The sequence below is a fragment of the Theropithecus gelada genome, chromosome 4 (genome assembly GCF_003255815.1).
Source record: "Theropithecus gelada isolate Dixy chromosome 4, Tgel_1.0, whole genome shotgun sequence".
In the NCBI taxonomy this organism is placed as follows: Eukaryota; Metazoa; Chordata; class Mammalia; order Primates; family Cercopithecidae; genus Theropithecus; species Theropithecus gelada.
Genome location: NC_037671.1, coordinates 68,399,691 through 68,421,087, shown reverse-complemented (window position 1 = coordinate 68,421,087; position 21,397 = coordinate 68,399,691). Strand labels below are relative to the sequence as shown.

The window sequence follows — 21,397 nt, the reverse complement described above, 5'->3', positions numbered from 1 at the left end:
GCAGGCTGAGAGCTTCTAGATTGGTCCTCGCTCTGAAGGCAGCTGGCAGAGTGTCATTGTGGAAGCCGGTGCCAGAGTTAGAGATTGCTGGGGAAGAGCACCGAGCGATGTTTGGCAGTGTTGCAATTCAGACAAACCTCACAGGAAAGAGCTACACAGTTTGAAACGGGTTCTGTATTTAGCTACTGAGCAAATCAGACCCTGAATCTTCACTTTTAAGAAGACAGTTCTACCTACAGTAATTCTTCTTGATTTCCTATTCAAGAGGATCATTCTAAACCAGGAAAACAAGTAGAGTTACATTCTTGTAATTATTTGTAATTTTTCCTTCGGGGGAGAAGACTTTCTTATGTGGCCTTTTATTTTTTGAATCTCATTTCTACCATTGTTTCATATTTGAACAAACAGCTCAGCTTTTTGTAATCATTACATTCTATACAATCTAATCATGAAAGGAATGACTTTTCAATTTCATATGTATTATGACACTTGATATAACCATTAATATGAATGAATTATGAGCGACTTCACATTATTAAAATATTAAATGACTTTGCTGATAGCAAAGGAAATAAACAAAAAGTGAAAGTCTGCCATTTACTATACAATGAAAGAAACATATGAACTCCAGAGCCAAATTTCAGTCCCAATGACTTTCTATTAGAATCCCTTAATATCTAAAAGATCTATCGCTTAATCTCTAAAATTGTTATACCTCTTTACCTTCAAATTACTCTTTATATTAATTCGAGGAGGTCATATAAGCTTCTCTAAATTATATGGCATGTGCATGATCTGAAAAATATGTAGCAGCATTTCTTCAGCAAGAGAATAGAAAGGAAGGAAAGGGAAATTATGTGTCAGACACCACGATCCCATGCCTTCTGCAGGTGATATTTCATTTCAGCCTCATGCCATCCCCTTTGTGGCAGACATTATTTCAGTGTCATAGAAGAGGACTCTGAAGCTTAGAGAGCTTAAGTAACTTGCTCAAGATCATAACAACAACAAGTAGCAGAGCTGGGAATGGAATCAGGTCACTTGACTTGAAAGCTGGTCTTCATTCCAATGTACCACCCTATTGTCTTACTGATCAAAGAATAAGACAGTTTAAGTGAAGGAATAAACCAAAACAATTATTTCCAACTGGTCAGAAATTAAGTTGCTGTACCATAATTTCCAACCTTTCCTGATTTAGATAAAAAATAAGAAATGAGTTAATCAGATAAGTTTTCAGTCTGAACCTTTAAGACACATCGGACCTCCAGTTATTAGTTTGTCCACCTACTCTTCTTTTTTTTTTTTCTTGACAGAGTCTTGCTCTGTCAGGCAGGCTGGAGTGCAGTGGCACGATCTCAGCTCACTACGACCTCCGCCTCCTGGGTTCAAGTGATTCTCTGCCTCAGCCTCCTGAGTAGCTGGGACTACAGGCACCTGCCACCATGCCCAGCTAATTTTTTTTTTTTTTTTGTATTTTTTAGTAAAGACAGGGTTTCATCATGTTGGCCAGGCTTGTCTTGAACTCCTGATCTCAGGTGATCCACCCTCCTCAGCCTCCCAAAGTGCTGGGATTACAGGCGTGAGCCACCGTGCCCAGCCTACTCTTCTTGAGTATAGACAGAAGCACCATGCTGCTACCCAGGGTAGGGAACAGCTGGGAGGGCAGTGTGAGGCTCCTGCAGAAGAACTGTGGGTAACAGCAAGCAATGGTTTGATGTTAACTGGCAGGCATGACAGAGTTTGTCAATTTCTGTTATGAACTCTTTATCTGAACTTTTTTACTGATACCATTTCACCCATCTTATTTCATGCTCTTGTTAACCCCTTAAATCTCTGCATGGACTAGGAGAATCATGTGTGAAAATCAAGACTGATGTAAATATTCATAATATAATTGCAATTTTGCAAGTCAGGAAAGCTTAATCTGGAAGGAGAATTCGAATTCGAATTTACTTGCCTAAGAAGTGGGATGACTTTTGGGTCAAATGAGGTTGGTGATTTCTTGGAAAGGTATATAAGAATATGAGCATATTGTCCTTGCCTGTGTCATGCCCATGCTCTTATTTAAAAGCAGTTTTTGTGTGCCTCATTCTCTGTTCTGGTAAAATCTAGGTTTATTTTTATACCTGCAGACATTCTCCCATTACAAAGTACCTCAATTTTTTTTTTTTCTTTTTAGAGATAAGACCTCACTCTGTCACCCAGGCTAGAGTGCAGTGGCTCAATCATGGCTCACTGCAGCCTTGACCTCCTGAGCTCAAGCAACCCTCCTGTCTTATCCTCCTGAGTAGCTGGTAATACAGGTGCACACCACCACACCTGGCTAAATGTTTTTCAAATTTTTTTGTAGAGATGAGGGTCTCACTGTGTTGCCCAGGCTGGTCTAAAAGTCCAGGCCTCAAGCAATCCTCCCATCTTGGCTCCCCAAAAAAGTGCTAGGATTACAGGCATGAGCCACTGTGCCTGGCCCCACATCCTATTTTATTACAAATGAAACAACATTTTTCTGAAATGTGTTTCTTTATGAACTTTCAATCAGGCTGACAAGCATAAAGCTCTTAGGAACCAACTCCCATCTTGCTTAATTCTTTTATTTATTATTATTATACTTTAAGTTTTGGGATAACTATGCAGAACATGCAGGTTTGTTACATAGGTATACACGTGCCATGGTGGTTGCTGCACCCATCAACCCAACATCTACATTAGGTATTTCTCCTAATGCTATCCCTCCTCTAGGCCCTCACCTCCTGACAGGCCATGGTGTGTGATGTTCCCCTCCCTGTGTCCTTGTGTTCTCATTGTTCAACTCCCACTTATGAGTGAGAACATGCAGTGTTTGGTTTTCAGTTCCTGTGTTAGTTCGCTGAGAATGATGGTTTCCAGCTTCATCCATGTCCCTGCAAAGCACATGAACTCATCCTTTTTCAATAGCTGGGTAGTATTCCATGGTGTATATGTGCCACATTTTCTTTCTCCAGTCTATCACTGACAGGCATTTGGGTTGGTTCCAAGGTTTTGCTATTGTGAAGAGTGCTGCAATAAACACACATGTATATGTGTCTTTATATTAGAATGATGTATAATCCTTTGGGTATATACCCAGTAATGGGATTGCTGGGAGAAATGGTATTTCTGGTTCTAGATCCTTGAGGGATCGTCACACTGTCTTCCACAATGGTTGAGCTAATTTACACTCCCACCAACAGTATAAAAGCCTTCCTATTTCTCCACATCCTCTCCAGCATCTGCTGTTTCCTCACTTTTTAATGATCACCATTCTAACTGGCATGAGACGGTATCTCACTGTGGTTTTGATTTGCATTTCTCTAATGACTAGTGATGATGAGCTATTTTTCATATGTTTGTTGGCTGCATAAATGTCTTCTTTTGAAAAGTGTCTGTTCATATCCTTTGCCCACTTTTTTTTCTTGTAAATTTGTTTAAGTTCCTTGTAGATTCTGGATATTAGCCCTCTGTCACATGGATAGATTTCCAAAATTTTCTCCCATTCCATAGGTTGGCCTCTGTTCTGTTCCATTAGTCTATATATCTGTTTTGGTACCAGTACCATGCTGTTTTGGTTACTGTAGCCTTGTAGTATAGTTTGAAGTCAGGTAGCGTGATGCCTCCATCTTTGTTCTTTTTGCTTAGGATTGTCTTGGCTATACAGGTTCCTTTTTGGTTCCATGTGAAACTTAAAGTAGTTTTTTCTAATTCTGTGAAGAAAGTCAATGGTAGCTTGATAGGGATAGCATTAAATCTATAAATTACTTTGGGTAGTATGGCCATTTTCATGATATTGATTCTTCCTGTCCATGAGCATGGAATGTTTTTCCATTTGTTTGTGTCCTCTCTTTATTTCCTTGAGCAGTGGTTTGTAGTTCTCCTTGAAGAAGCCTTTCACATCCCTTGTAAGTTGGATTCCCAGGTATTTTATTCTCTTTGAAGCAATTGTGAATGGGAGTTCACTCATAATTTGGCTCTCTGTTTGTCTATTATTTGTGTATAGGAATGCTTGTGATTTTTGCACATTAATTTTGTTATCTTGAGATGTTGCTGAAGTTGCTTACCAGCTTAAGGAGATTTTGGGCTGACACAATAGGGTTTTCCAAATATACAATCATGTCATCTGCAAAGAGAGACAATTTGAATTCCTCTCTTCCTATTTGAATACGCTTTATTTCTTTCTCTTGCCTGATTGCCCTGGCCAGAACTTTCAATACTGTGTTGAATAGGAGTGGTGAGAGAGGGCATCCTTATCTAGTGCCAGTTTTCAAAGGGAATAATTCCAGCTTTTGCCCATTCAGTATGATATTGGCTGTGGGTTAGTCATAAATAGCTCTTATTATTTTGAGATAAGTTCCATCAGTACCTAGTTTATTGAGAATTTTTAGCATGAAGGGCTGTTGAATTTTGTCAAAGGCCTTTTCTGCATCTATTGAGATAATCACGTGGTTTTTGTAATTGGTTCTGTTTATGTGATGGATTACATTTAGTGATTTGCATATTTTGAACCAGACTTGCATCCCAGGGATGAAGTCAATTTGATCAAAGTGGGTAAGATTTTTCATGTGCTGCTGGATTCGGTTTGCCAGTATTTTATTGAGGATGTATACATTGATGTTCATCAGGGAAATTGGCCTGAAGTTTTCTTCTGAGGAAGCTCAAAATGTTAGAATCAGTACAACCTCAAAATGTTAAAATCAGTACAACCACCTTCTATGCAAGCTCAAAATGTTAGAATCAGTACCCTGACCCTCCCTGCCCTGAGCTACTTATGAACTCTGAAATCTATTTAATTTTCTTTATGAGACCACTCATAATGGCCACTTATCATGGTCATTGAACACGCTGACCGGAAAGCACAAAACATCACTTAGTCAATGCTTTGTTCTCAAATGTCATCAGTAATTTTCTTTTGCTGCTTCAGTCATAGCTATCTAAAAAAAAAAAAAAAAAAAAAAAATCACTAGTGTTCAGGATCACATCATTTGCTTTATGTCTCCACGTGCTTCATATAGTTCCAGAGAAGAATCAAACTCTCTACTATTCACCAGAGGCCCCACTCCATGGAAACCATATGCCCAGTAACCTTTCCCCATCTTCCTATAACAGAAACCTTCACTTCCCTAATCTTCTAACCTCATTGCTCCCTTAGGAACCCATGAGTTTTGAAGTCTTTTATCACCTCCTCCTTCCTCTTCAAAGACCAACTAAAACAGCTGACCCATCCTGCAGTAAAGGAAGGCACAGGTATACCCTTCCATGCTAATGAGTCATACTCAATTTCCCTGTAAGTAGTCAAACCTGGAGGTTCACGTAACTTTCTATCTGAGCTATATTATGTGCAATATGGACTCTTTACATATGTTTATGTAGTTATTTCATCACTACTGGCTTCATTTATTTTTTTAATGATTTACTTTGGAATATTACTTGTTTTAGATTAGACAAGTAAGGGTGCTTGTCTGTTTTACATATTCACTGCCATGTGCATGTAAATCATTTTGTTTATCTGTACGCCTTGTGGAAATAATAAGACTAAATAGAAAATAGGCTTAAAAAGGGTGGGAGTGGGAGAAGAAAGAAAGAAAAGGTTTTTATTTTAAGCATTTCCCTACAAGATGACTTCACAGGTTTGGATACAGATTTTGGGACCTCATCTGGTGCAGCCTAGACCTCCTGCCAGTGCTTGGGAAAGAGAAAAGAGGAGTTTGGCCCTGTTAGTGATGCTTCAGAACAGCCACAGGATTCTCACACACTGATATAACAAAATTATCCATTTCAGCACCTTCCTTTTATCCTACCATTTAGTGAAAGAGTTTTATTGTGGCTTGTTTTGTATCACAATCTTGTGATTTTCCCCCTCTGACATAGAACTGTAAGATTGTCTTAGAGCCAGGCACAGCCAGAGACAGAAAGATGAGAAGAATGTGCAGGCATCAAGAAAGTGGTTTCCTAGCAACAGTAACTATTTCAAAGGTTTCATAACTCTTGTGTCTTTCCATTTCCATAGCAATGTGGGCAATAGTAAATAGTATATTCTGTTATCTGTTTAATTCAAATAAATTCTAAAAAACCAATGATGGATAAATGAAGGAAAGCCTCTATACTCGTTGTATTAAATTCTGTCTTATTAGCTGTTATACATATTAGCTTCTAAGATTTAGGTTCTGTTGCTAAAAGTATGTATTGTGATGAATCAGATGGCTTTTTTTTTTTTATTCTTATTTCCTCTTTTTGTCTTTTTTTTCCAGAGAGATTTAGTAAAGTAATTCAAAAGAAAAGTTATTCCAGAAGAAGAAACTGTATTTTCAATAATATAAATTTTATAAAGTTTAAATATTAAGATTTTAGGTCTGAAGATCAGAACAAATAGTTCTGCAAACATTCAAAATTTTTTTAGTGGGATATAATTGATTTGGCAAGACAGAGTAATCATTTCTCCCTTTTCTCCTGATTTGAAATGATTTTAAAATTGGACCCACTAAAAGCAAAGGCACTTTTAAAATAAATTAGGCTCCATACACAGCACATTAAAAATATCATAGTTATAGTATTTCACTTCTTTTCTCCTTCTTAAATTGCAAGGCTATATTCTTTCCCTGTGTAGACCACCTTCTCCACAGAAATAATAAATATGGGTAAAGCCTTCTGAATTCATATTGGGACAGTCATTAAAGACCAAATTATGTTAGTGTCTGTCAAAAATACATATAAATATAAATATATATATATATATGTATCCAGTCTCTACATTAAAAAATATATATTTTACATTGCTTACATTTTTTTAAGAAATAAAAGCCCACATGAATTTTAGTGAAGCAAATATTTTAAAGTGAAGAGCAGTAGAGATAAAACTGTATTTCTAGGATCCAATTATAAATTATCAAGTATATTAATAGATACAAATCACTACCTAATGTTTTACATGTAGCTATCTATTCCATTTGCTTTGGTAAATCTTTGTGAAGTTACTGTTCAGTGGAGACACAGAGGAAATGGGAAGATACTTCTCTTCTCTTGAACCGTGGTAATGTCAGGGCAATGTGATCACAAGTGATCTGAGATATACCCATTGCTAGTGTCAGGCAAAATACCTTTAGAAGGTTAAAAAGAATTTCCGTGTTCCAAATGAGGCCTCCTATGATATCTTCCTTGGGATCTGTAAAATTCTTCTAAACAAGGTGTTTAAATAAGATCTTCCTCTAGGAATTCTGAAGCAGAATTGCCATATACCTGAAATCTGCTCTGTGTATTTACAGCAATGTCATAGGGTACTTTTAAGGTTCAATTAAAAAAAAAAAAATACGTGATTTGCCATTTCAATGATGGAGATAAAGAGTGTTATGACACTCTGCTGTTAATTCATTTGCTATAAAATTATTCAACTTGAACTAATAATTGAAAATGCAACAACAGAGATGTATCCATATTTTTATTTTCTATTAGTACAGAAAACATGTATTTAGAGACACCTACTTTAGCAGAAGTATTTATTATATGATTGATTTAATTACTTGTAAATCATGTTTTTGACAGTTAATGGTCCAATTAGCAAGTATGAAAAAGTTCTGAGGGAAATCAAGAATTTTTGTGCCAAGTATTTTTCTTCACGTAAACAACAAACATTTGATAATTAGCCACCCATAATATCTGCCATTTTAAAACCTGCATATTTTGATGATAGCTTAAGACTATCTAGCAAGCTTATTCTGAAGAAAAAGGGAAGCTTATATAGTGATGCAGCACTGTTCTACTCATAAACAGCTAAGGTACTAATATCTTCTAAAAACTGTATGTAGGTATATCATCATGTATCTTACTTAAAACCTGAAATACTTCATCCTTAATCATCAATCAAAAATATATTATGTGTCTACTCATTTAGAACAATCTCGTTACTTAATTATTAGTGGTAATATTAATATAGAAGACCCATAGGATAGTTATAGTTGGAGAACATAAGCTAAATTATTATTCAATTTCCTCTTAATTTCTACTCCTTTGGTCTATAAATAATTCAATGCTTGGAAGATTTTTAATGCTGATATTCTAGGTAGAAATCTGCTAAGGGAATAGTAAGGCTTGGCAACTGTAAACGACATCAGACATTTTAAATGCTAAAATACTCTTCTCCCCTTGCAATGTGAAGTTACTGTTTATTGGTTTTCATTGATTTTCTTCATAGAATGTTCTTAGAATACACATGGGTTTATTACTGACATCTGTATCTTATTAAGACATTTATGCAGCCAACAAACATACGAAAAATAGATCATCATCACTGGTCATTAGAGAAATGCAAATCAAAACCACAATGAGATACTATCTCATGCCAGTTAGAATGGTGATCATTAAAAAGTGAGGAAACAACAGATACTGGAGAGGATGTGGAGAAATAGGAAGGCTTTTACACTGTTGGTGGGAGTGTAAATTAGCTCAACCATTGTGGAAGACAGTGTGATGATTCCTCAAGGATCTGGAATCAGAAATACCATTTGACCCAGCAATCCCATTATTGGGTATATACCCAAAGGATTATAAATCATTCTACTATAAATACACATATACATGTGTGTTTATTGCAGCACTCTTCACAATAGCAAAACCTTGGAACCAACCCAAATGCCTGTCAGTGATAGACTGGAGAAAGAAAATGTGGCACATATACACCATGGAATACTACCCAGCTATTGAAAAAGGATGAGTTCATGTGCTTTGCAGGGACATGGATGAAGCTGGAAACCATCATTCTCAGCGAACTAACACAGGAACTGAAAACCAAACACTGCATGTTCTCACTCATAAGTGGGAGTTGAACAATGAGAACACATGGACACAGGGAGGGGAACATCACATACCATGGCCTGTCAGAGGTGGGGGCCTAGAGGAGGGACAGCATTAGGAGAAATACCTAATGTAGATGTTGGGTTGATGGGTGCAGCAAACCACCATGGCACATGTATACCTATGTAACAGACCTGCCCTTTCTGCACATGTGTCTCAGAACTTAAAGTATAATTGAAAATAAAATAAAATAGCTCAGAAATATTGTTCTTCCCATCTGATAAATCAGGTAAAAGCCTCTGGTAATCTCTGCACATCACTGCAAACTATAGGGTTTATATTCATATGCACATGTGTTTTTTTTTTTGCAATGTGCACATTGCAATAAAGTTCTCAAACAAGCTACATAATGCAAAATGACAGACTAGATTGTTTTCTCAAAATGACTAGCATGGCACTATATCATGTGTGTTTTTGTCACCACTCATCCTTAGAGTAAATGCTAAAATGACTCATAAACCTTGTAAATACTCTCAGTGCTTGCAAGCATTCAAAATAATTTTCACACAGGTTGGAAAACACTATTTTATTTCTAAATAACTCAAGTCTGAAATCTCTTACTGTCCTGGATGGATCTGGTGCTACTTAGTGTCTCCATTCATGAAATATGACTTCTTTCTTTCCCTACTACTGACAATGAACCTCAATCATGATCCAGAAAAATGCTAGTATGATAATATGTCTACAGTTCTTGGAGACAATCACTGCCTATCATGTCTCGCTGTATACATTTTCAGTGTTTTCCTAAGAGTAAACATCCATATCAAAAGCAATAATCCATCATAATCGTAACCAAAACTTAGCAAAGAGACAAAAGAACTAAGAATTCATCTTCAATGTTTTCTACTTAAAATAGTATCAGTTAATATATGCAATGAGAGTGTGCTGTGTGAAGAAACATGAGTTAGGGAATGAGCTTAAGAACTATCACTGCATTATGCTCATGAACTGTGTCTTTAAAACATATGCCTCTAAGCCCTCTTATTCACTAGTTTTTCTAACAGACTTATTTATACAAATCACTCCATGTAGCTCCTCTTAAATCTATTCTCCCTGGCTTTTGACATCTCTGGTTTTGTTTTTCCTGGCATAGTCCCATCTGTTCTAATCTGTCACTTTCAGAGGGCTGGGGGCCCTCCCAAGCTGTCTCTTAAAGCATTCCTTCAGCTTTGATTCCCAAGTGATTGTCAATGGAAGAGACCAGCTTTAATCTGAACATCAAGATATTAAAAGATCATTCTTGTTAGCAGGAAATACCCTTCCAACCATCACTGTTCTCTATCACAAGAATGCTTCTCACCTCTCTCCGAAGAATGCAGTGGACCATGACTATAACAAAGCCTTGCAATGAATCAAATACAGCAAAAAGTATTTGAAACAATATGGAGCGTTTATCTGTCATGGCCAGCACTGCAGACATCCACGTCAAAGCCAGAAGGGGCAACACCACACAGGAGCTCCAAAGAGATGCCCTGTTGAGACCAAGAAAGCAACATTACGTAGCTGTACGTCACACCCCAGGCTATAGCCAAACCCCCATTCAACAAAGCATTTTTGTATGTGGTTCCAAGACCATTAACTTGGAAACCACAAAGCAGATGACATTTGAGAGTCTTATTTATTTTTTTATATACTATCCCACAATAGCTATAAAGACAGTTGCTAATTACAAATATTTAAATATACTCTCTGCTCTTGTATTAGCAAACACATTTTTTTTTTTTCATCATAGCATTTTCTCACATGCACTGTAAAAGATTTGTAACAAGAAGATGTAAATGATTGGGACTAACATGGCGTTACTGGCGGTGGTGGCTGACAAAGCTGTTGTTGAAACTACTCCACACTTGGCACATTTGAGCGTCAAACCGCTATGAGGCTCACTCATCTGACTGCAAACAAACAGAACACCCACAAAAAGAACAAAATATTGAATTGTCACCAAAAAAAGTTGCTGCTGCAAGTTAGCTTTTAAATACGATTTCATGCAGAAAAGTATATTTATCGAAAATGAATGCTCTAAGTTGTTGTAAAGATGCGTTTATACTACAAATTATCTTTGTAACATTTACCCTTTAATATGGGCCTTTGTTGCATGCAAAACATATTTCCATCATTACACCATAAGTGGCCCTGTGTCTATTGATCAAAGTTGTTCAATACACTGAGTTAAACATAAGTATGTGCTTCTGTAGACACATAGTGAAAACCCTTTATTCAGACCCTGATAATCAAACATGTGGGGACTCCTAGCTCTGAGGATGTTCATTGTTAATTGCAGAAGGCATATATTTCTGTGAAAACCTTCTGAAATGTAAATAATTATCTCAGAAGTCCAATATAGGAGGAAATGGATTTTAGGAGTCTTCAATTATTTGTTGAAGATGTAGCTTTTTTCTCAAGAGATTCATATTTTGAAATTTCTTACAATATCAATGTATCGTTCACATTTTAGGGTGATCTGAATATAGGGGCTGATGAAATTTGATGAAATATTAGTTGATAATAAAAGAGTGATAGTTTTTTCTGCTTTCATAAAACACATTTAACATAATCATTAAGTTCAAAATATTATTTCTGAACATTTGTCATAGACTCCAATTTCCTAGCATTTAAATGGTCTATTCTGGTGTAGAGGATTTTGCCCATAAATTCGGATTCAAACAATTCATACTCCATCTACTACATTATAGAAGCAAAGTTGTATTACAGGGAAAAACTTTATACACATTTCGCTTTAGAAAAGCGTACCTTGAAAATTACAGATTTTTTAGAACATAAACCTTTCAGGAAAAACCAAAAAGAAATTACTTGAATTAAAAATTCCAAACACCTTGGAATAATGCTCTGCAGCGTGCATAGTCCATTCCTATGTGGTGTCTATGGCTAAAATGATTACTTTGTAGGTTTTCATAAAGAATCTTATAGCAGAGTTGCATTACTATGTGTATAAGAAAAGTGGCATAAGGGAGAAAGTTGTAAGATGCTCATAATTTAGAATCTCTGGATTATTTTAAATAAGGGCACTCACTTGTGAATAGTAATGATATGAGATAACAAATCTGAAAGTGATTAAGTAAGTAGATTGATCAGCAGATCCTGTGAGAAAAATCAAAGCTTTCAGACATGGGTGTGGGGGTGGGGAAGATGACACTAAATCCCTCACTTTACTGATCCAGTCCAGGGCATAGGTACTAGCCAAATGTGTCCAAACGTTTCAAAGTAGTATGTATCCATTAGTCTGTCCAGTTTCGTTTAGGAATGCCTTAATGGACATGCCGGTGTGTACATCCTAAAGGAGTACATAGACTAGTATTCTCTACAGTGGCTGCGCATCAGCTGTCTATCTGGCCTCAACCACAAAGACTCTAATTTAATAGGACTTACGCATCTGCCTTTTTTAAAGCTCCATAGATTATGCTGATGAACAAACAGGAACAAGTACCACTTCTCTAACTAAACATTTGAATTTCTTTAATCTTGTTAAATTTGATCAGATTAATATGAAAAAGGGATAGATTAGTTACATATTGTTTCCTTTATCACAGAAGATAGGCTGTATGGTGTTTATACTTCAAACACTGATGCAGTTGTCTTTCTTAATCTAAAAATATGTTGCCTCTAGGCTCTGAAACAAGATTGAAAGCCCAATATTACTAAAAAATAATTTTAAGTACATGGTGTATTTTAGTCCTGAAAACTGTGATTTAATACAATCATAGGCCTGTCTGAAAATAAATTTTAAGCCATTATTTAAAATGCTTATTTGTCTTTATTTGAGATTTATTTGAGGCTAACTCCAAGATCTATGCCTACTTCCCTTAGTCAGGGCTAACTGTTCAAACTATGCTTGATGTTAACTGCTGGGACACCTTTGGCATTCCATTACTGGATGTGCATGAAGTAGAATAAAGATAAGTTACCTAGAGACATGCAATGTTTTTTCCTAGTTTATGTGACCACTATGGAAATTAATATAATATGAAAAACACATAGTCTAGATGCTAAATTGGTTGCTGCATTGAAAAATAAGATCTTGTTTCTTTATTATAGAAGAAATTATGCATTTATAAAATTAAAAGTTCAAACAGTAGGAAAAAAACAAAACAAAACTTGAGTTGTCCATACATTTAAATTTAACCAATATATCCACCAGGGCACCAGGGTAGGATCACATTATAGAAGCAAAGTCACATTAAATAGAAAAACTTTACACACCTTTCTCTTCAGGTTGTTCTGTCTATTCCAGTTATTACTGCGGATCTTAAAATCTACAGGTTCTAGTTCCCTTCACCATGTTATTTTTCTCTTTTGTTTAAAGAAAAAAAGTCTGACTGATTTATTGTCAATAACATAAAATATTCCCTGGAAAGGAAATGTGCCAGCCTCTCTTTAAAAAAAATCACAAGAAATTTGTAAAGGGTACTAGTAACTCAGTTTCCTTAGTTTCAGGTAGGTAAGACAAAGAAGTTTAAGACAGTAGACAAGAAAGTTCCACTGCAGAAAAATAGAGAAACTTAAATTGTCTGCTGAAGATGTTCTAAAAATATACATGCCATTTTTATCCTGATTTCATTCATTCTCATTATCATTTTATTTAAGATGTGTTGTATTTACAATAAATTTCTTCTTGGTAAACTAATGGGTACTAGGCTTAATACCTCAGTATGAAATAATCTGTACAACAAATCCCTGTGACACAAGTTTATCTAGGTAACAAGCCTGTACTTGTACTCCTGAACTTAAAATTTAAAAAGAAAAAAGAATTTCAGTAGAAAAAATATTAATATAGTTTGGGTATTATAAAACTTGTTAAACTATTGTATTATTTATTAAACATTCACTTATTAATTCCTTATAAATATTTATTGAGCACAAACTGTATGGTTGGCTGTTTCTAATAACTGATTATATAAAAGAAGAAAGGGAACAAAGAAACAGAAAAAATGGGAGAAGGAACATCTTGGTACAATATTTGGTTTTAAATAACAACCTAGTTGTAAAAGAAATGCTTGATATATTTGTATATTCAAATAAGCTGAAATGATTTTTACAATTAGGAGGACTGGTTGTCAAGTCAACCATTTAGCTTCCTGCTTAATGTTTCTTTAGTTAATTTTGATTATTTCTTCTTCACTGGGGACTGTTCTTCACTGTCCTCACTACTTTTCTGTGAACTAAAATTATTCAAACCTCTATAGCTTCCAAAAATTTCCTTCAATCACACTTTGGAATGGAGTACAAATTTCAATCTATATTTGCTTAAGCTAAAATAGTACTTTATATTAGAAATACAGTTTGAAAATCTAAAGTAATTAATTTGTTAATAGTTCTTTTCTGCTTTGGACAGTAGCCAACATCCTGCTTTTATAACATAAGTTAACATTTCTGTTTCTCTAGCAGTGGCCTTTGAACCAGAAAAACACGGACTCAGTTTTGCCAGTGAAACATATGTAACTTCTAAGAATATGTTTAGAATAACTTATTTGTTAATATGTAGATTGAAATGGATAATTTCTAAATTCATAATATGATACTCTTGTCATTTCTTCTAAACCTATATGATCTCTTATAAAAAGCTATATGAATTAAACTGGGCTTTACACATAAAATAATTAAATAAGAAAAAATACTATGAATTTAATAAATCTTCAACATCATATTCATTTCGATGATCTTATCTCTTTTTTTGACCTTCATGTCATGGATGGTGGAATCATGGATTCTTGATTGAGACCTTCTTTTGGAAAGACTTTTGGAAAGTTAGAGACCTTCCAAAACAACCTCATCTGTTCAGGTTGGCTTCTCAGAAGAGCAGCCACTGTTGAGTGAATGCTTGCTATATGCTAGATTCTCTAATGTGTGCTTTATACACATTATATTTTCATATACTATATGAGGCATGAGTTATTTTCCCCATTTAACAGATGAGGAGACTGAGTTGCAGAAAGTAACATGCCCAAAGGCACATGGACACAGTTAGTAAATTGCGGAGGTTTATCTTAACCACTAAAGTTCCCATTTTATTGTTGAGGTTGTTTAAATTATGTAAGTTTATACTACTAGCAGCAGAACTGAGTTTCTATCCCAGTACTCAGTCTGATCAGTATATTCTTACATAATTAATCTGGACAGAAATAACTGAAGAAGCTTACTCCAATTCCCACCACATGTGGCATAATAACAAGAGTAATTGTGTGAAAATTTTGTGTTCAAATGATCTAGAGAGTTGTGTTTGTACTACGTTCAAGTCTACATATTTAAGGATGTTATAGAAACTCATCTGCTGTGAAAAAAATCTCTAAATGAGAGAAGTGATCCCCCCTCAGGAAGAAACTTTCAGTGATGTTTTTATTACACTATGGCATTTCTAGTGTTTGATAAAAATGATATCAAATTTTTATATTGAAAGCCATTAAATTTAGTCTTTTGCTAGGGAAAATATCCAGATTATCTTATTATATAAATCATTACATAGGTTATAAGAACACAAAGGACTTAAAATTTTACAAGTAACTGATCAATTAGTGTGACTATTAAATAATACCATAAATCATGGAAGAAAAGAATATTACATGGGTAAGTTCTGAATGAGGGTACAGTTCAATGGAAAGGAGAAAGCTGGAAACTTTTTATAGGGAAAGTCACAAAGAAAAAATCAAAGGCATTAATGTTTCATTCACGTGTCAACAAATTTATATGATAAAATATGACATAACCTTAAAAAGCTACTAACAATCTAGATATGAGACATTACTGTCATTATATATAATATATATATAAAATATAGATATATATAAAATATATAATACTCTACACACACACACACTTTTTTTTTTGAGACCTAGTCTTGCTCTGTCACCCAGGCTGGAGTGCAGTGGCGCGATCTCGGCTCTTTGCAAGCTCCACCTCCCTGGTTCCCGCCATTCTCCTGCCTCAGCCTCCCGAGTAGCTGGGACTACAGGCACCCGTCACCACGTCCCGCAATATTTTTTGTATTTTTAGTAGAGACTGGGTTTCACCATGGTCTAGATCTCCTGACATCGTGATCCGCCCACCTCGGCCTCCCAAAGTGCTAGGATTACAGGCGTGAGCCACCGTGCCCAGCCAGATATATATGATAACATATAATAAGTCATCAGATATTTATATATTATAATAACAGTAAAATTAAGGGAGATGCTTTTCTAAGTTTTATAAGAGGTTAAAGTGTGAAAATTTTGAATAACTCTTTTTAGCCAGTTAGATTAAAAATGTCATAAAGAATGAAAATATAAGACACACACAAATAGTGCTTGATAAGTGATTATTTCAAGTAAAGATTTTTTTTTCCTGATATATACAATTAGTCAAAGAAAATATAGTATTTTGCCCTGTTTAGGTTTGCTTGTTTTGATTCTGCTCTGTCACATACCAACACTGTGTTCAATTTACCTCCTGACCTTTGTGACCAAAACGAGGAAGGCTTTGAAAACCCTTACCTAACGACAACCATTGTAAGTCTAGCCTCAACGTTTAATGTTCTTATCTGACAAGCAGGCAATATGCACAAATACACTCCAAATTTCCTAATGGCCTGTTATAGTATTTTTAGATTTTTGGTCATATTACTTAAAAATAGCACATTGGAAACTTTTATATGGCAGAATCTACCGGACACACTAGTACATCAATGACAAAATTCAAGGCATAGTCAACGCAGTCAGTGATGGTCTGAAATTGGAGTACGGGATTCACTGGTAAATAACCTTCAAAATCCACCAATTGCAGCTTACCCGGCTCTGTGTTTGAGCTTTTTATCTAGGATTCCATCTCTGGAAACAAGTTTATTAAATACCAAAATGCCAATCACCATGTTGACCTGTCAAACAGAAACAAAGTTGACCTTTCAATGATATTGAAGGGAATCAGGTCCCTGTTTCTCCTGAAAATCCTATTTTTATCAATTCATAACCACCGTATCAGTAGTAGTGGTATGAAGCACTCTCAAACATTTTATAAGTGCACAGAGGCATATGGAACAATTTAACAGTGGTGTGCTACTTTAAAGTTGTAAAGTACATTACGTTCATTTAATTTCCATGCTTTGCAGTTAACACTGGGGAAATTAACCTTCAATTGCCTGACTTTTAAATGGTACCATACTATGCCAATCTGGCATTCTTCTGTCTGAGTCAACCCTGAGTAAAATCATTTGGCTAAATGAGTTTTACCCTATGTCCGTGAGCCAGGAGATTCTGAATCGTAGAGCATGAGGCTAGGGTGAGCCCTGGCAGCAAAAGGTGCTGATGATTTGTCATTATTCCCAACACACAGGACAGAATGCCTAAATTCCTCATGTTGTGTGGTTATTCTCTTCTGTGGAAGGGGAGCATTTTGATGTACTATGCTTTTCTAGGCAGAAAGGAAAGCCTATTCAATTCACCAGAATCTTTTTCACAATGGACACTAGTGCTAATTTTTAAAATATGCTCTAGTGTACAGTTCTATCATTTTCTTTCTAAGACTTTCTTATTCTCACTTAAAAAGTCTTTTGCATGACATAAAATGAAATCACACTTATTTTTCCTTTTTCAAGTAGAACTGTAAAAACTGCATAGATTATCTATTCGTACCAGCTTACCATGAGCCCCCACAGTTCTCTAATCTACCAACACTTTCTGATCAGGGAATCCAGTCCAATGAGTAAATGAAAAATATGTTCTTCTTTTTGCCTTTCTTGCCTCTTTCCAATCTTGGTGTAACCCTGCCCTGCTGCCAATGAAGATGGAGAATATAAAGCGAAAATGCGTCCAGTTGCTAATATAAGGAAGATGCAAAACATACCTATTAAGTATGGACCTAGGAAGAGTCACTCTTCATAGTTTCCTGACAAGACACCATTTAATCAAGAGAATACTTATTCATCTATGTAACTCTCATTATTTAAATTAAGAGAAAAAGTGTATTCTATGGATTCTAGTAATCTACAACTTAATCATAAGGGAATTTGTCACCCCTCCAAAGACCATACTTTGGTGTTTCAATTATATACATACTTTGTTTCTCCATTTTAGTGTTATATGGGCATTAACCTAGAAGCTTAGGGAAATAATTCAGTTGATTAAATAAAAATTCAATGCAGCAGACAAAAAGGTGTCTAATAGTTTTGATTTCCCTATGCTCTAAGATTCTTGCCTTGATTTTATTTTTCTTGCAAATTATAGACAGTTTCTGCTCCCTGTTACAGCTTAGTGGAGGGAGAACAAGCTTAAAGGAAGAAAAAACTGACATCAGAATTAGTAGCATGTCACTACGCTTCAATTTTTTGAATGAATCACTCAAGAAACCAAAGAGTAACTTTCCAATTAGAAATATAATTGTACAGCAATATGAATATTTGTATTTAATTTAGACTGTTTCTTTCCTCCCTTATTTTCTTTAAAGATGCACTGGGCAAGAGAAATTTGTAATCAATAAATCCAAACAGAGAAAGAGAAAGGCAAATTGGAAGGAAATATTTCACATTACCATAGTTTAAAATTTTAAACAATTATTTTGTGGCTTCAAAAGAGAAATTTAAAATCCTTATCTATAACATATGGCAGTGATTCTTAAACAGGGATGATTTTGACCCCTAGGGACCATCGGAAAATGTCTGAAGATGTTTTTGAGTGTTATGACTAGGGGGTACTACTGGTATGTAGTATGTAGAGAAGAAGGATGTTGCTGAACCTGCTGAAACACACAAGACAGCCTCTGCTACAAACAAACATATGATCCAAAATGTCAGTATCACTGAGGTTGAGAATATATTTCCTTTAGATATTTGACAGGGACAGCCTTAAAGAGATTTCCCTATTAATAACCATATGTATTATACAGAATACTGTAAAGGTGAGATTATGGTAAATGATGAGATTCTATATATTAAAGAGGAAGAATTCATTAAAACTTACTCAAACTTCTTCAGAAATCTGAAATTACTGTAAGAGAAATACCACACTCCCAGTTTAATATTCTTCAGTATTCAAAATATGAATATTTTAGAATAATAAAAGACTGAATAGCAATTGATATTCAATCAGAATAATAGTCCATCGAACTTTAAAATTTCTACACAAGAACTACATTATCAAAATTGCCACTCTGATTGAAAGAAATTAGTCTTTTTTTTTCCTAAGAAAACAAAATAAGTTGATTTCAATGTTTACCAGGACAACAGCAGCTGCAGGTCCCACAAAAGCATAAAGTAGTCCTCCTTCAAGAGAGAGCCAGCAGCTGAAAATAACATTAGATAAGAACTAACAAAAATTAGTGACAAGTATTAGACCACTAAAGTGCGATACAAACAACTTAGACTATACATTTAGCCTTGGAATTTTGGCACATGTTAAAGATTTGTAATAAAAAAAATACATAGAAGATAGAGAAAAAAGTAGAATTACATCATTTCATGAGTAAGAAATACTATATACGTCTAATTGAAACAGTTTTATTATAAGGATTTACTTTCAGGCAATTGAAACATTTTAGACAAATTACTGTTGCAGTGAGGTTTCTATATTTACTCTCAATACAAAGATGAGTATTATTTACCTTTCATAAAATGCTGCTTTATATCCATTATGGATTTTTTCAAATGTACTTTAAAGCAAGAACAGTGTATTTTTTTTTTTTTAGAGTTTTAGATGTGCCATTTACCTGCTCTTCCTTGAGGCCATTGAAATATTGGGAGAAATTGGTTTAAAAGCCATCATTGCAGGGCATGGATAAGCTACATTTGCATGCTATTTTTCTTCTAATTTTACTTTTTCACCAAACTACTAAGAAAATTCCCTAAAGATAAGCTTTTGAATAAAAATAAATGCAGCTGTGTTTGTTTCAATGACTAAATTCACCAAGAGATACAGGTTTGCATTGATAGAGACAAGATAATCGATTTGGGAAGAAACAGTCTCTCACAGCAGAGGGAAATGCAGAGGGAATGGGGCTGACACTGGAGGCTTTGCAGGGTGGCACATCTGCCCATGCAGAATCCAGGAAAGTGAAAATGAAGGAAGCGTGAGGGGCTGCTGATGCAAAGAGTCACGGCCACCATTTCATGCACCTGTTTTTTGACGTTTGACCCTTGCACTATTTCTTCTCAGTTTACAGAATCAGCCTGCTGCCTTTAAAAGTAATAACAATGAACAGTAACTGCTCTGTATCTCTTCTAACAATAAACTGCTCTATATTAATTGTGATGGTGGTTACATGACTTACGTATTTCTCAAAACTCACAGAAGTATACACTTAATAGGGTAAATGTTACTCTATGTAAATTATACCTTAAACATATTTACCTGGTAATTAATTATATATGTACAGAAAGAAATACTATATTAGCATATATATATACAAATATATGTATGTATATTCAAAGTCTGCATTTAGTTATTGTTCCTCGACATAACAGCAGAAAGATAAAAATGTACTTTTCCATTTTAATATCTATTTTTAAATAATATACCTGGAGAAAAAACCTTAGTCTCACAGAATACTTTAGATTGTGTCTCTAAGACTGCCACTAAATTCCCACTGTATGTTTGTGTAAATTAATCTCTGCCACTAAATCCCCACTGTAATTTTGTGTACACTAATCTTCAAACTGAGGTTTAGTATATCTTTCAAGATATACTAATAGAGATTCAGTATATCTTTTTTTTTTCCCTAGGAGTTTACACTGTTATAAAAATTTATAGTTATAAAATAAATGCGTTACTTATTGCATTGTATTGCACTTTAATTATAAACTCTTTGAAAGTAGGAATCATCATATATATAATCTTGCTTATTCCCATATTCCCAATAGAGTGACTTTCCAAAAATAGATGTATACCATTAATGATGCTATTGTAAAAAGTAATAAATTAAGGTGATAGTGCTGTAGTAACCAGTACTCTGCCATCTATGCTATCAGAATTTTAAAAAATAATATAGATTGCATAAAAATGTTCTGATGACACGAGCTTCTTAAACTTTTCAGAAGTTTCTTTATGATAAACAGGTGAAATAATATCTCTCAGTATGTTTACAATTTGTACAAACCTACCAGAGGGCCTAATTAGCAGTGATTCCTACCTCAAACCCAAAATAATTAAACAGAACATCATGCTTTAAAACATATGCTTTTAATAAGATGCGCATCTCTTTCCCCACTTCTTAATTGCCTCCTCAACTTGGAAGCAGATAAAATAAAACATGAAAGTGCATTGTTTAGATTTAAAATGTTAAATTTAAACTTTACCACAAATTCTCTCATAGAATTTATCAGCACTACCACTATAAAATAAGTTGATATCATATAACTTTTCTCCCTTTTAATTTCTTGCATAGTCCAAGTATTTTCTAATGTAAAATCCATTGGTTCCCTTGATCTATAATTGTTAGTATGCACTGCCCTAATGTAGTAACAAAACTTGAACTAACATGACAAAATTTGGTTAATAACAATATACATTATCATTAATGGAATTAGAAGCTCATAGCAGTATCACGTTCTAAAAAGTAAGTATGTCAA

General features: G+C 34.8%; 1 protein-coding gene across 2 annotated transcripts in view; it reads right to left on the bottom strand.

Annotated features, from left to right (window-relative positions):
• ADGRB3 (adhesion G protein-coupled receptor B3) overlaps positions 1–21,397 on the bottom strand; it is a 756,359-nt gene that overhangs the window by 39,734 nt on the left and 695,228 nt on the right. For both annotated transcript variants that reach the window (XM_025383888.1, XM_025383889.1), the window contains 4 exons: positions 19,050–19,116; positions 16,632–16,717; positions 10,650–10,748; positions 10,157–10,328 (listed from right to left, as the gene is read on the bottom strand). In XM_025383888.1, coding sequence (XP_025239673.1) covers positions 10,157–10,328; positions 10,650–10,748; positions 16,632–16,717; positions 19,050–19,116 — 424 coding nt within the window. The remainder of the gene's footprint in view (positions 1–10,156; positions 10,329–10,649; positions 10,749–16,631; positions 16,718–19,049; positions 19,117–21,397) is intronic.